Genomic DNA, 16,053 nt, shown 5'->3' on the forward strand with positions numbered 1-16,053 from the left:
GTCTTCTCTCTAGCTTTATTTGTTAACGGGACCTGCCAGTAACCCCTAGTAAGATCCAGAGTTGTAATATATCTTGCTGGTCCTAATCTCTCAGTCAGCTCATCAATTCTCGGCATCGGGTAGGCATCGAATTTTGACGCTGCATTTAACTTACGGAAATCATTACAAAATCTCAGGGACCCATCTGGTTTTGGGACTAAAACAATGGGGCTACTCCACTCACTCGTAGACCTTTCAATGACTCCCAATTCTAGCATTTTTTCAACCTCTTTTTTTACAGCCTGCCTGCGAGCTTCTGGAATTCTATAGGGCTTTAGGCGAACGCGAACTTTGTCATCCGTAATAATGTCATGTTTGATAATGGAGGTACAACCTGGTAACTCTGAAAACACATCGGCATTCCTTTGTAAAAATTCTCTGACCTCCTGCTTTTGGACGCTGGACAGTGAATCTGCAATTTTTACCTCTCGCACCCCCTCCTGGATGGTGGAATGCACCTGCACAGTGGCTGACATAACCTCTCTATCTTTCCACGGCTTTATCAGATTGACATGGTAAATTTGCTCTTTCTTTCGTTTATCTGGCTGGTAAACTTTATAGTTAACTTCACTCACTTTCTCGCGAATTTCATACGGCCCCTGCCACTTTGCCAAGAATTTGCTTTCCACAGTGGGAATCAAGACCAACACACGATCCCCAGGGTTGAAAGACCTCACCTTGGCTGATCGGTTGTAAACCCGACTTTGGGCTTCTTGTGCTCGTTGCATGTGTTCCCGAACGACTGGCATAACAGCAGAGATCCTATCTTGCATGCTAGATACGTGTTCAATTACGCTCTTGTGGGGAGTGGATTCTTGTTCCCACGATTCTTTCGCAATGTCAAGAAGTCCCCGAGGACGTCTCCCGTACACTAGTTCAAACGGAGAAAACCCCGTAGAGGACTGGGGAACTTCTCTAACCGCAAACATGAGATATGGTAGAAGACAGTCCCAATCTCTACCATCTTTTTCTACAACTTTCTTTAACATCCCTTTTAGAGTCTTGTTAAATCGCTCCACCAGCCCATCGGTCTGTGGATGGTAGACCGATGTGCGGAGCTGCTTTATTCCCAGAAGTCTGCCCAACTCCTTCATGATTTTTGACATAAAGGGGGTTCCCTGATCCGTGAGGATCTCCTTTGGTATACCAGTGCGGGAGAACACATGCATTAACTCTTTTGCAATGGTCTTAGAGGCCATGTTTCTTAACGGTATTGCCTCAGGGTAGCGTGTAGCGTAATCTAAGATCACAACAATGTATTGGTGACCCCTGGCTGACTTACCAAGGGGCCCAACCAGATCCATTGCCATCCGCTCAAAAGGTATATCAATAATAGGCAAGGGAACCAGAGGGCCCCGGAAGTGAGCCATCGGGGCCGTCAATTGGCAGTCTGGGCAAGATTCACAAAATCTCTTTACATCGGCAAAGACACCTGGCCAATAGAACCTCTGTAAGACCCGTTGCTGAGTCTTCTCGGCCCCGAGGTGACCCCCCAGGACATGCTTATGAGCTAGGTCTAACACCGTTTTGCGAAAGGGTTGGGGCACTACCAACTGCTCGACCAGGCTTTCTCTCTCCTGGTTCATTCGGTACAATAGGTCATTTACCACCACAAAATGAGGAAATGCATTTTCCGTCTCAGACCCCTGAGGTGTACCATCAATCATAATGACATTTTCCCAGGCCCTAGTCAGGGTGGGATCCCTCAGCTGGGCTGTCCCAAAGTTATCTCTGGAGACCTCCAAATCCCGCATCGCAGGCTCTATGGAAGGCTCCAGAGGAACTTCGGGTTCACCTGCAAACACAGTCAAGGGAGAAATATCAGCTTCATTGCCATTGGCACCCAGATTACTCAAAATCTCCCTGGGTACCTCATTTTCAGGGGTACAGTTCTCTGAGTCCTTGTTAGGAGATGAAGTTCGGGGTTCTTTACCCCTCCATAATTGCTAGAAATGTGGAAAGTCTCTTCCCAGAATTACGCTATGCAACAGCACTGAGGACACACCCACCTCATGGCAAACAGTTCCACAATCAGTTTCAAAAGTCACAAAAGCAGTGGGATAACTTTTAGAGTCACCATGTATGCAAATGACCCCAATGCGGGGTTCATTAAGCTGATCAGAGTTCACCAGTTTAGCATGCACTAGAGTCACTAAACTGCCTGAATCTAGCAATGCATGAACAAATCTTCCATTAATTTTCACAACTGACATGTGTAAGTCAGTATCAACAGTACATACCGGCCGGGCGAAGAGGGACATCTTTCGAGCGTAGTCACACTCCATAGCCTCCGCAGGTAAGGGACACCGAGCCGCAATATGACCCCATTCATTGCATCTCCAACACTGTATGAGGTTGCGTACTCCCGAGGGAAAGTTTGTACTGCCTTTAATTTCATCTTTGGGTTTCTCACCATACTGTCTGTCACCTCCGGGTTCCCGGGGAGCAGCCCTCCTTCCACCAGCTAGGTGAGGGACTCGCCTCTGCAGGGTAGCCTCCTTTGCTGGAGACCAGGCTAGGAAATCCTCCGCAGCAATGAAGCGCTCAATCATCTCGACCAGGTCGTTGGCTGACGTTGGATCGGCATGGCTCACCCACTTACGCAGTTTAGGAGGCAGAGATCTGAGGAACTGATCCATAGTGACCCTCTCCACGATCTGGGCAGGTGTAAGGGTCTCGGGCTGTAACCACTTTTTCACCAGATAAACCAGGTCATGCATCTGTGATCGTGGTGACACTTCAGGGCGGTAAGTCCACTTATGCACACGCTGGGCCCGTACAGCGGGAGTGACGCCCAGTCGGCGAAGTATCTCTGCTTTTAGTTTCTCATAACTTTTAGCATCCTCTGGGGCCAAGTCAAAGTATTCTTTCTGAGAGTCCCCACTTAGGAAAGGCGCCATCAGTCCGGCCCACTCAGCTGTAGGCCAGGCCTCCCTCTCTGCAGTCCGTTCAAAGGTATGGAGGAAGGCCTCCACATCATCGTGTGGTGTCATCTTTTGAAGAAAGTGGCTGGCTCGAATGGATCCCGTGTTGCTGCGAGAATCCGGGTTCCCCTCCCTAGTGCGTTGTGCCAACTGCTGCACCACCTCTGTAAGGGTTTTACGATCCTCTTCCACAGCTGTGGCCACGTCAGATAGTTGTGCGGCCAACAGTCGGTTAGCCTCTTGCTGGGCTTCATTAGCCTGTTGCTGTGCTGCGACCGACTGCAACAACTGGGCGTTGGTCTCTCTCTGGCCTGCATTAGCCTGTTGCTGTGCTGCGTTAGCGATCAACAGTTGTTTGAGAACGTCCTCCATGTCTGAGGATCAAAATTTTTCAGCCTCCTCTTAAGTTTGAAAATTGGAGCCTTTTCCCTTTAAGACTTGGCTGCAGTACTTGCTGTCTCGCTTGCCCGCATCCTCCACCAATTGTAGCGGTTTCCCCTAGCAACGGGAATGGGAAAGTTCATAGACGAGACAGCAGGCTTCCAATTTTGTAAAAGTCAGGCTCCTGCCTGGTTTATTTTTGAAAATAAACAGTTGCCAGAAAATACAAACAGCAAAACAAAAACCTTGCTCGGCTGAGCAACTACCTGTCTCACTTTTAGTCCCTAACTGACTACACATAAACAGGGTTTCAATAAGACAGTCCAGCAAATGGCAACTTACATTTAGACATGCAAAGATTAGTTTTTCCTCCATGCGTGAGAGCTCTGTTCCCTCCAGAGTTTAGGAACCAAGTGAGCTCCTTCCTGGTCAGCCTGGCTGACTTTTATACAGCACCTGTGCTCCACCCTGCACAGGTGTAAAACCCGGGCTGGGCCAGATGGCCAGGGAACCCACCCACTCTCCCCTGGCCAACTCCAGGACCCTAAACCGGCTCTTGAAAGAGCCTATTTTACTCATGCAGTTTTTTTTTTTTTTTTTTTTTTTCCTGGAGCTTTATCTAACCCAATACCTCAAACGAGGTGGCACATATATTCCATCCACAACCTTCTCTTGCAAGGCAACTGACACCCTATCACAATATATATATATATATATTTATTTTTTATTTTTTTTAGATGGAATATTTGGTCTGTTTAGCGTGTTAGCATCTTCAAAATAAATATTTCATTTGAAGATGCTGCACTCATTTTTACCTCGGCCAGCAGAACTCGTTGTTCTGCCTTCTGAGGTCATGCAGAGCGGTGAAGAAAGCTTTTATAGTTACCTGTTCCGGCGCTGGACCGGCCTCTTCATCCACCGCTGCACTCCCAGCATCCTCTTCTGACTTCTGATCACATTTTATTACATGTGATTTGGCCTCAGAGGCAAGGCCGGATTTACCATAAGGCGCTGTAGGCACGTGCCTGATGATGGAAAGGCAGCTCCCTCCCCAAGCACCTCCCTCCTTCCCTATGCAGAATACTGATGAGAGTGTAAATGGAAGGCTACTCACCCAGCTCTGCGCATTCCATTAGGTGGGGGTTTGTAGGTTCATGGAGGATGAAGTCTAGGGTGCCAGGACATCTGTGCCTATAGGCTCCTGTGAGGTAAATCGGGGCCTGCTCCGAGGATAGTGTCAGTGGTGCAGTGCCACCCGGTTGCGGAAGAGGTGTTAAAATTTGTGAAGGAAGAGGGGAGAAATTCCGCCTGCACTGCCATAACTGAATTTAATATTATGTGGTGCCATGCAGACGCTGAGATGCAGGGGCATAACAATAGACCCTGCAAGGGATGCAGCTGCAGAGGAGCCGAGAAGCTGCAGGGGGACCCATGCGGGGGGAGAAGTTTCTTTTTTTTTTCCTTATCCGTAGAGACTGACAACTAAGGGCACGGAGAGAAAAAGTGTTCTGCTCTCTCCACAATTGTTCTAATGACTGCATCTGCTCAGCCACTGATAAGAAATCAAAAGTTTTGTAGACAAAGATTGGTAGACAGTCCCTATTCAGTGTGCAGCCTCTTGTGTACAGCGCCCAGCCCCCAACCTCTCCACACCTCCCCAAGTGCTCTGTACTGTAGTGATGCTGGAGAAATCTGCAGAGCCAGTTCTGCACCAACAGAGATGGACAGAGTGAGTGTAATAAGAAGACAAGAAAAGACAAATAAGTACAAGACAAATAACATTTATATTGCGCTTTTCTCCTTGCGGACTCAAAGCGCCAGAGCAGAGCAGCAGCCACTTGGGCGCGCTCTATTGGCAGTAGCAGTGTAAGGGAGACTTGCCAAAGGTCTCCTACTGAATTAGTGTTGGCTTACTGAACAGGCAGAGCCGAGATTCGAACCCTGGTCTCCTGTGTCAGAGGCAGAGCCCTTAACCATTCCACCATCAGCCAACTGCAGAAGCTGCGGCTGGGAGCACACCCATCTGTCAATTTTGTGTGTGTGGTTTCTGCACAATATGTGTGTCTGTATGTTTTCTGTGATAAAACTTGCACGTTATATCACAGAAGCTAATGTAATTCATAAAAAAAAAAATGCCTGCAGTGCTTCACCCTGCCAAGATGGGTAAACTGTCATTTCAGCCCCCTTACACTTTATGCACTCCATGTTGTTTGTGAGTGGCACTTTCTGTTGCCATAAGCACTCCAGGGGGGGAGGCCCAAGTGTGCCTAGATTCAGTGCCCCAATAAAAGGATACAACAAACTGAAAGGGTTCCTCCAATTAATGATGATGAAGGCTCCGGTTGGTCTCGTGAGCATAATAAAATCATACAATGTCAGTCTGCAGCTTTTAAAGCCAACATTATTTTCTCTTGTAAAGCCCGTTGATCCATGGATTGTTGTCTAAAAGGCACTAAGGAAGAAGTAAGTAGTAATGGTCCTGACAGAAAGAACCAGGACAAAGGCAGAGTATGGCCAATTACCGAGGAGAAAAATCAAGTCGGTTCCTCTGAATGCTAAGGAGTCCAGGCATGAAAGAGTTAATCTTTTCTCCTTTCAGTTTTTGTGTCACTGCACATAACAGCAGGTGACGGGTGGTGACAAGCCATGTGTCATGATATAAAAGGCTCCGATTCCTTGGTGATAAATAAAGGAGGAAACCTGAGGAAAGTTCCTCGTATTTCCTCTCTGATCATTGAAGGTGCAGCTCTGCAGAAGCTCGGAGTTAGAGAGAGGCATCTGTGTCCTTCACAGGTTGGATTGAGAGAGGAGGAGAGATGAGAGGACTCTCTGCACTGATTATAATGGCCACAGGTAAGTCCAAAATCCTGTGGGATTAATCCTCCTAATGAGATCCTTTATTCATTCTGAATATCAATCTGAAGAAAGAAAAATATTTTTAGGTATGCTTTTAATTCTTTTCTTGTCTGCTCTTGTCTACTGTATGCGGGTAAGTTATATATATATTGAGGTACCCAGTGCTGGTCGTAATGGAAAAATCTACGCTTATGGATCATTACGCATAATTTTACGCTATTACGCATTACGCAATTACGGTTACGGCGTAGGAAATTATCTACGGTTCATCACTGTAATTACGCGTTAACTTACGCAGTTACGCGTAAGGATACCGTAATGAAGGCGCTTACGCTACGATGTTACGCGTAGTGCCGTAATACCCATTAATGCGTACTTTTTGACGCATACTGATGATGTGTACGCAATAGCTGTCAATGTGACAGCTATTGCGTACACATCATTCGTATGCGTCAAAACGTACGCTTACATACTGAAGGGCGGGAGATGATACTATTGGTTGCTTAGGATGTTGACTGATTGGCTACTCTTAGAAAAGGGGAGTTTTTACGTTAGTAATTACGCGTAAAATTACGCGTAAGTCATCGTAAAATTACGCATAACTAGCAATTACGGTAGACAGCGTAATTATGATACTGCTTACATGTAAATAATTACGCGTAATGCCGTAAGTTACGCATAGCGCTTACGCGTAAATTTGCATTGAATTACGATGCGTAACTACGCTCATGCATAATTTCGGCCCAGCACTGGAGGCCCCAAACACCATAATGACTAATAATACATAAAATGTAAACAATGAATTACCAAAAGCAGGTTTAGGTTTTGTCTACATTCGTTATGTCTTATGTTGTTGAAAAACCCAACAAAAAAGTCATATGGGTCAGGAAGGACCTCCAAATCACCTGCCACATATTTTCATTTTAAAAAACCCAACTACTGTTCTTATTATGGCAATTTTGACAGCCACCAAAAACTCAAACATTCATTTTATTTTGAGTTATTTAAAAAAATCAACAAACATAACTAACATAATACAGGTAGTTTTTTACTAAATAGTGGTGCCACATAAATCCTCATTTCTCACACTATAGCCAAATGACATCCCTCTCTATACAAATAGGAGTGGTTGGAAACGACTATTTAAGCAGAATGGGTTTTTTTTTGTTTTGCTTTGTTTTTTGTTTTGTTTGCTTGATTTTTTTTTTTTTTTTTGTCAATAAACTGAGTTATTCCGTGGAAGTCTGATTTCTGCATTAACTAATTCTGCTGCGGAAATATAATATATTTTCCATAGTTATACATGTTCCAACAGATATAGGGTGCTTGGAGAGGTTCACTCTGGATGCACTGTAACCACAGCTTTCCCAAACCAGAAAAACATACATAGCAAGGTGACCTCATTGGTTTACAAGCTGGAAACATTAGCTTCATAAATCATTCACCTTTTAGTTTAGTACACTGCTGGGAGTAGTAACGGTAATATTGGGTATTGCGTGGTACACTGCTGGCAGCAGTAATGGTAATATTGCGTATTCTGTGGTACACTGCTGGGAGTAGTAATGGTAATACTGTGTATTGTGTTGTACGCTGCTGACTGCAGTAATAATAGTAATATTGCGCATTGCGTGGTACACTGACTGCTAGCAGTAGTAACGGTAATATTGGGTATTGCGTGGTACACTGCTGACAGTATTAATGGTAATATTGGGTATTGCATGGTACACTGCTGGCAGCAGTAACGGTAATATTGCGTATTCTGTGGTACACTGCTGGCAGTAGTAACGGTAATATTGGGTATTGCGTGGTACACTGCTGACAGTATTAATGGTAATATTGCATATTGCGCGGTACACTGCTGGCAGCAGTAACGGTAATATTGCGTATTCTGTGGTACACTGCTGGGAGTAGTAATGGTAATACTGTGTATTGCGTTGTACACTGCTGACTGCAGTAATAATAGTAATATTGCGCATTGCGTGGTACACTGCTGGCAGTAGTAACGGTAATATTGGGTATTGCATGGTACACTGTTGGCAGCAGTAACGGTAATATTGCGTATTCTGTGGTACACTGCTGGGGGTAGTAATGGTAATACTGTGTATTGCGTTGTACACTGCTGACTGCAGTAATAATAGTAATATTGCGCATTGCGATTGCGTGGTACACTGGTGGCAGCAGTAACGGTAATATTATGCATTGCGTGGTACACTCCGGTGTTGCTTGCAAATTTTCGCCTAAGTCATTTTCGCATCGAAAATCCCGTTTTCGAATTTGGCGAATTTTCACGACAATCTTCAGAAATATTCGCGTTTTCGACCAGCATCGAAAATTGTATGCGGACGCTTATGCGGTAAGATAATCCGCATGGAAATTCATTGTATGCGGACGCTTATGCCCTTATGCGGAAAAATGTCCGCAATAATCCGCATGGGAATTCATTGTATGCCCTTATGCGGAAAAATGTCTGCAATAATACGCAAGAAAATTCGTATGCAGACCCTTATGCGGAAAAAAATCCGCAATAATACGCAAATCAGGTGGGGGAGCGCCTCCTCACAAGTGCATCAAGCCCTTGTTATCTAGGTTGAAAAAGTCATGTGTTCATCAGGTTCAACTTCACTGTATCCTCATTTCAGAGGAAAGAAACGTTCTAAGGGGCCGAAACTGTCTCCCTAACTGGGTCAAAGTATCATCTTCCTACACCTAGCGATCGTAGATGTTAATGCCTTCAAGGTATGGAACACTTCCAAACCCTTTTAAAATGCTGGTGTATAATTTGACATAACTACTTCCTGTGGTAAGATATTTTGCATATCCACTTTTACTGAGAAGAACCCCTTTGTAAATAGGAAGTAAAATCCCTTTCCTCTTGTCCTTTTTACAAAAAGCTGATTGGTCAAGCTTTTACTTTTCAATTGGATATATGTATATATGTTAATTAGGTCACTTCTAAAATGTCTCTTTTTTAAGCTAAATAATCCCAGATTTTCTGACCTTTTTTAGTAAATAAGACTTCCCATCCTCTTCATTAACAGTTATTTGGTTTTCTTTTTTTTTTTGCCTGCTTGGCATTGAATATGTTTGCTCAACTTATGATCAGCCAGACACAAGTCCTCCAAGTTCTTCACAGATATAACGGAAAATTGAATACTTATAACACACTAATGAGTTAGCTCCGCCCCCCTAACCCCACAGGACTGGTCTGTAAAAAATTAAGTCTAAGATCTCCCTCAGGGGCTTAATTTTTGGGACTTACCAACATAAATAATATAGCAGAGTGGGAAATCTCATGTGCTGCCATTGAAATTCAATAGAAAAGAAAAATCACACAAATGAAACAAACATGCAGCTAATCCCATCAGACTTCAATCAGAGCACCTTGTCTGCATGCTTGTTCAGGGCCAAAGGCTAAATGAATACGACGCCAGGCAATTTGAATTGTTTAGAAGAATGTGTGTGAAAAAAAATGTTTTCCCAAAGACTGCAATGCTTTTGGCGAAAAGGAGTTTTCTAATTCATGCCTAAAAATGTTTGTATATTTACTGATTTCTGCAAAAAAGATGTTTTCTCCTGCCCATAAACCTAACTGCAATTTGGAGAACATTAATTTTTGTCAAGCACATATATTTTTGCAAATATTTTCATTTGTGTAAAAATGTAACTTTTGGTGAAAATTATAACAAAACGAAAAAATGTACATCACTACATTTTTTTCTCCAAGAAATTTTTATGTGGGCTTTTATATAAACATTGCACAAATGAGAGCCAAATGCGTAAGCACAGCTTTTAAATGTAAATAATGGTAACCAAAATCACAGTTAGATTTGTCACAAGCGTGGACGACAAAGGTGTGAGTATGCAGCCAAAAGCTTAACTGTATAATTAGTAATACAGAAAATGGAGTAAAGCGCTCAAAGTTCAGTCTCTCCTGTAGTCAGATTCTCAACTTGCACTTGGCCACATAGAGGGGAGTATGCAAAACACTGTATTCCCCCTCCCCTTCCCCCGCCAATATGAAAGGACTCACCGGATAGATTGCCCAAACGGGCCCGTCAGCGCATCAGAGGTATAGGCCACCCCTCAGCCACCTCAGCAACCTCTGCTGGGCTCTTGTAATTCTTCTAATCCGGGGATGTCACCTCCAAAGAAAACACTTCACATAGCGTAAAAGTGCAAGGGATAGTTCCCTCGTTTATTATAAAAAGTTCAGATAAAGACAATAGTATGCTTACAATAGATACATACAGGTATGCAAAAAATGGGGAGGCACACAGCTCTGAGTTAAGCATGTCAGCCTCAAGATAGCCACACGGGCCCTCACCCCTACAACACCGCCGCTGATAGTAAAAAAGATCCGTGCATCGGACAGTCACCGCATCTGGTGACGTCACATGTAGCGCAGCTCCATAGCTCCGTGGAGGTAGCGCTCCACCTGTATGAACTGGTGTTTTGCTCAGCTCACCAATTTTATTTTGTTCTTATTTGTGGTATACTTTATATGGTTTGTGAGCGCTATTATATAATCTGTATTTCATTTTGTATAGTTAGTAATATATCTGATAAGAAAGGACAAAATATTCTATGGCTGTTAGTGATTTAGCGAACATAAAATTTACTGCAAATTTTTGCGAGCCGGCTGTTTGCAGCAATGGACATAATAAAATCGATTTTAAAGTTCTCATTCTGAGTGTGGGAAATGTTTCCAGGGCTGCCGAATTTAGCGGTTATTAACAAAGCCCTGTTACGTGCTAGAAACACCAAATTTTCAGCATATGTGAAGGAGGACAGTGGGTACAAGAAGAATTTTTTTTTTTTCGAAAAGACCATATCGTTTTTGAAAAAGATATTTTAAAGTTCTCTTTCTGAGTGTGGGAAATGGGTTAATAGCAAAGCCCCCTTACATGCTACAAACAACACATTTTCAGGGTATGTGAAAGAGGGCAGTGGGTACAAGGAAAAAAACATTCAAAAAGACCTTATAGTTTTTGAGAAAATCGATGTTAAAATTAGAAGTAAAAAGTAGCAAAGTTACTGTGGTATGATGACAGATAATGTATTAACATGTATATAAATGTATTTATTTTTTTTAAATATGTTCTCAATGCGGAGCCCAGCCGTGTGGGGCTTTACACCCTGAGCTATACCAGCTCGCATGGTCCATGGTATGGGGGAAGCTCTGGGGGAGAGGGGTGGCCAAGCCTTTCCCTCTTCCCAGAGCCCTTGTCCAATCCATGGACAAGGGGCTTTTCCCCACCTCCGGTGCCCCAGGAGGAGGTGGAGGCGACGACACCTTGGGGGGTTCATGGTGGCATGTGGGAGTCCCCTTTAAGTAGGGGATCCCCAAATACCAGCCCTCTCCCCAGGAGAAATGGGTATAGGGGTACACAGTACCCCTTACCCATTTCCACAAAGGGTTTTGTGAAATACACTGAAGACACAACACGAAAAGTCCTTTAAAATTCTTAATTAATTAGAAATACTTACCTGTCCCTGTACCCGATGATCAGGGCCGGCCCGCCCATGAGGCGGGGGGAAACTTTTGCCTAAGGTGGCACTTCTGGGGGGGGGCGGCACCCGCCTGTCCGTGTGTGTGGGGGGCCGCCCGAGCTGGAGGGGATAGCGGGCAGGAAGGGGGTATTGGGCCTAGCGGCGGGGAGGGGGGTCGGACCCCCCCTCCCTCGCCTGGGTCCCCCGTCCTCCGCTACGCCGCAGGAAGTGACATCAGTGGAGAGCATGCTGGCTTGGAACGAGGAAGAGGTGAGTAATCCCCGCCCGTTGCCTCTTACACATAGCTGCAGCCAGCAAGGAACTTTTTAAAGCTGGAGTGGAGTGGAGGACGGGGGACCCAGGCGAGGGAGGGGGGTCCGACCCCCCTCCCCGCCGCTAGGCCCAATACCCCCTTCCTGCCCGCTATCCCCTCCAGCTCGGGCGGCCCCCCACACCCACGGCTTGGGGGGGGGGAGCGGCGGCGATTTCTTTGAAAATTGCCTCAGGCGGCAAAAAGTCTAGGGCCAGGCCTGCCGATGATACACACATTTGCTCCCCATGCAGCTCTAGGTATACTAAGTATAGCTAGCTAGAGCTAAAACATTTTTACATTTTGGCTCCATGGTTCCTCATTGGTCTGTTAACAGACCAATGGGGAGCCTTGGAGCCAAAATGTAAAAATGCTTTAGCTCTAGCTATAATTAGTATAGCTAGAGCGGTGCGGAGAGCAGCGGTGTGTGTCATCGGGTGCGTGGAGATCTTCAATCAAAGTAATGAAGCTCGCAAGATTAGAGGATATTGATGTGGGACGTTTCCGATAATTTTGGCGTAGGAACTTTTTTCTAAAGGTACAGTTAAGTATTTCTGGTTATTAAAAAGGACTTTTCTTGTTGTTGTGTTTTTATTTTACTTAACCCTTTGTGGAAATGGGTAAGGGGTACTATGTACCCCTATACCCATTTCTCCTGGGAGGAGGGGAGGGCATCTGGGGGTTTCCTTCTTAAACGGGACTCCAGATGCCACCATGAATCCCCCTCAGGGCATCATTGGGCACTGGAGGTGGGGAAGAGCCCTTTGTCCATGGATTGGACAAGGGCTCTGGGTGGAGGGGGAGGCTTGGCCGTCCCTCTCCCCCGGGGCCCCCCCATACCATGAACCTTGTGGGCTGGTATAGCCCAGGGTGCAAAGCCCCATGCGGCCAGGGCTCTGCCTTCTGGCTATTTCAGCCTGAATGAGGAACAAGGGTAAAAGAGGCTTGGGTGGGGGGACCCCATGTCATTTTTATTTGAAATTTCCCACACTCTGAACATATATACAAAAATACATTTATATACGTGTTAATACATTTTCTGTTGTTTTAGAACAGTGACTTTGCAATTTGTTTCCCTCTAACTTTAAAATTGATTTTTTTTTTTAAACTATGAGGTATTTTTTTCTCCCTCTTGTTCCCACTGTTCTTCCTAACCCTAACCTGAAAATTTGGTGTTTCTACCACATAAGGGGGCTTTGATGTTAACCACTAAAGTCGGCAGTTGCTGAAACATTTCCCACACTCAGAATGAGAACTTTAAAAACGATATTCTCAAAAACTATAAGGTCTTTTTGAGTTTTTCTCCTCTTATTTCTACTGTTCTTCTTAACATACCCTGCAAAATTGGTGTTTTAGCATGTACAGGGGCTTTGCTATTAACCAATATAGTAATTATGGAGTCTGACACGTTATTTTGGATGTAATGCGTAATTTCAACTCGTAACTGCGTTCGAATCGGAATTCCATTTCCATCTGTAATTTCATTACGGGTTGAATCGGAAGCGAATGAAGCTGTTTTCCAAACCACTTGAAAACGGAAGTGGGTCCTTCTGAGCAACTCTGGTTATTAGATTAAAAAAACTGTATAAGAAATAGAACAATAAGACTGTGTAGTAAAATAAATTGACCACTAGAGTTCAGTGTAGGAAGGCAAGAGAGATAGCAGATTATTTGCTTAATCCCAAATCAGGAGAGGAAATATGTCTGCGGAGTGGATCTATTTGTAGGGCGCACTAGAAATTAAAAAATTATCAACATTTTATTGAGCAAAAAAGTATGCAGCACTGTCACAGGAGCCCTCAGTGGCTGACCGCACTTAGCCTTCTAAACGATGCCAGCGCACAGATCGTGCGAACTCTGGTCGCAGTCAATGCGCAGGAACCGTTAAGAATTAGCCGCAGACAGCTCAGAAGGGAGCCTGTGAGACACGGGTGATTACAACGTCACCCACTGGTTCAGAGTAAACTGCCACCACCGCGGTTACTATGGGACCGTGGGGCCCACTAACTGACTGACTAATCCTGCGAATAAAACGGTTAAACACACGATATCCTGTCTAGCCAACAACAAACAAACAGTAGCGTATCTTCAGAGACCCGGGATCATTTCTGTGTGTGCTGATAAGCAGGGTAGCGGAAAGTGAATGACTTGGAGAAAGTCGTTTATTCACGCAATATAAATAATTAATATATACAGACAATTATGAAAATCAACAATTATGAAAACAGTAATAGCCAGTATGAAAAATAAAAGAAGGGAGAAAAATACTTAGTTCTGGAAAGATGTCCTTATTGTGGGAAGAATCATAAAGTCCTTGGTTTCAAAGTCCAGAGTTCAGAGTTCAGACCAGGTGGATGCCAGCATATCCTCAAGCTGGCATCTGATGAGTGCAAGATGGTTCAGTGTGGAGGACACTGAGTTTTAGTCCTCAGCCATTCTTATGCCCCTGCTTCAGTAGGAGGGAGTGAGGGCGGGGAGCTATACACCTCCTTCAAAGATGAGATGAGCCCTCCTCTTGTACTGGGGCTAGAAATCATATCTACCCATATATGGGCTCTATCTCACAGAACCGTACAGGTCAGGGCAGATTTACTAATATTTCCAGATCTGCCTCGATGTACCCAGCAGTCTGATACCAAACATGAGGGGTGGGACCCCTGTGGTACCATTAGGGCACTGTTGGACTGCCTAACGGGCAGTCTTTACCTCAGAAGGTTCTGAAATGTGCTCAGAACCAACGCCAGGCAGGGCCCTACCTGCTCTGTTAGTTTGGAGGGTCTGCCAGCCTGGCAACACAGAAAATATGATACATATAGCAATTTATGGAATATGAGAGACCCCTGGGATTTATACCAGGTCATTCCCAGGCAAAGGTTCTTTGAAGTTGGCAGCAGCAAGCCACATGTCGGCTCCCTGCTGGGAAAAGGAGTCGGAGTGTCTGAGTTCCCTCACTCTAAATTTGGTTCTGTCATGGTGTTTGTCACCTTATACCTGATGGATGGGCCATCAGCACAGCTTGAAGCCAGGGACTCTCTGGGCCCAGGCTCATTAGCATATCAAAAGGGCCAACCAGCATTTGGAATGGTGCTCTCTTTGCTAAGAAAAGGACTGCAGACCTCCTACACAATAAATCCAGATTCTATCGATTTGAAGCGCAATCGACGCAGAGAATCGAGTGCGATCGTTCTTTTCTTCACGGGCGGTTCCAGGACGCGCCTGCGTCCCCGCAATCGTCCGTGACAGCCCTCCCTGGGGAGAAGGCAGATAGACATTCATCAGCAAGATGTGTGTCGTTGCCGCTAACCTGCGATATCTGATCTAGTTCCCCGTTGCAACGGGATAGCCCGTCGGCGTTCTGGTGTCGGCTGCCTGCCTTGTGTTGAATCGTGAAGTCATACTGCTGTAATGACAGGCTCCAACGTAAGAGCTTGCCATTGGTCCCAGCAGTGCGGTTCAGCCAACTCAGGGGATTATGGTCGGTAATGATCGTGAAGGAGCGGCCGTACAGATACGATTGTAGTTTCTGTAGGGCCCACACGATCGCTAGGCACTCCTTTTCAGTTGTGGAGTAGGCTACCTCTCGGGGCAGGAGCTTCCGGCTCAGGTAGAGGATAGGGTGTTCATCTCCTTTTCCATCCACCTGGCTGAGGACTGCACCGAGACCGTAGTCAGAGGCATCGGTTTGCACAACAAACCGACGACTAAAGTCCGGGGCCTGAAGCACAGGGGCACTCGCGAGTGCCTGCTTCAACGCTTGGAAGGCGTTCTCGCAAGCGGGGGTCCAGCTAACAACCTTGGGGTGTTTCTTGCTAGTGGCATCGGTCAGGGGCTTCGCCAGGGTACTATAGGCTGGAACAAATTTCCTATAGTAGCCGGCGGTCCCCAGGAATGCCTGGACCTGCTTTTTCGTGATAGGCCGAGGCCATGCCAGGATGGCGTCAACCTTTCCCGTGTCAGGTTTCAGGGTGTTACCCCCCACCCGGTGACCTAAGTACTGCACCTCGGTCATACCAATCTGACACTTACTCGGCTTAACTGTCAGATTGGCTGCGG

At 45.4% G+C, this 16,053-nt stretch overlaps 1 protein-coding gene across 1 annotated transcript in view; it reads left to right on the forward strand.

The window, feature by feature from the left end:
- Positions 1-16,053, forward strand: part of LOC137526005 (transmembrane protease serine 9-like) — a 139,144-nt gene that overhangs the window by 83,764 nt on the left and 39,327 nt on the right. The window contains exon 8 of the mRNA XM_068247215.1: positions 6,138-6,197. Within this exon, the coding sequence (XP_068103316.1) occupies positions 6,138-6,197 (60 nt within the window). The remainder of the gene's footprint in view (positions 1-6,137; positions 6,198-16,053) is intronic.

This window comes from Hyperolius riggenbachi, chromosome 7 (genome assembly GCF_040937935.1).
Source record: "Hyperolius riggenbachi isolate aHypRig1 chromosome 7, aHypRig1.pri, whole genome shotgun sequence".
Taxonomy (NCBI): domain Eukaryota; kingdom Metazoa; phylum Chordata; class Amphibia; order Anura; family Hyperoliidae; genus Hyperolius; species Hyperolius riggenbachi.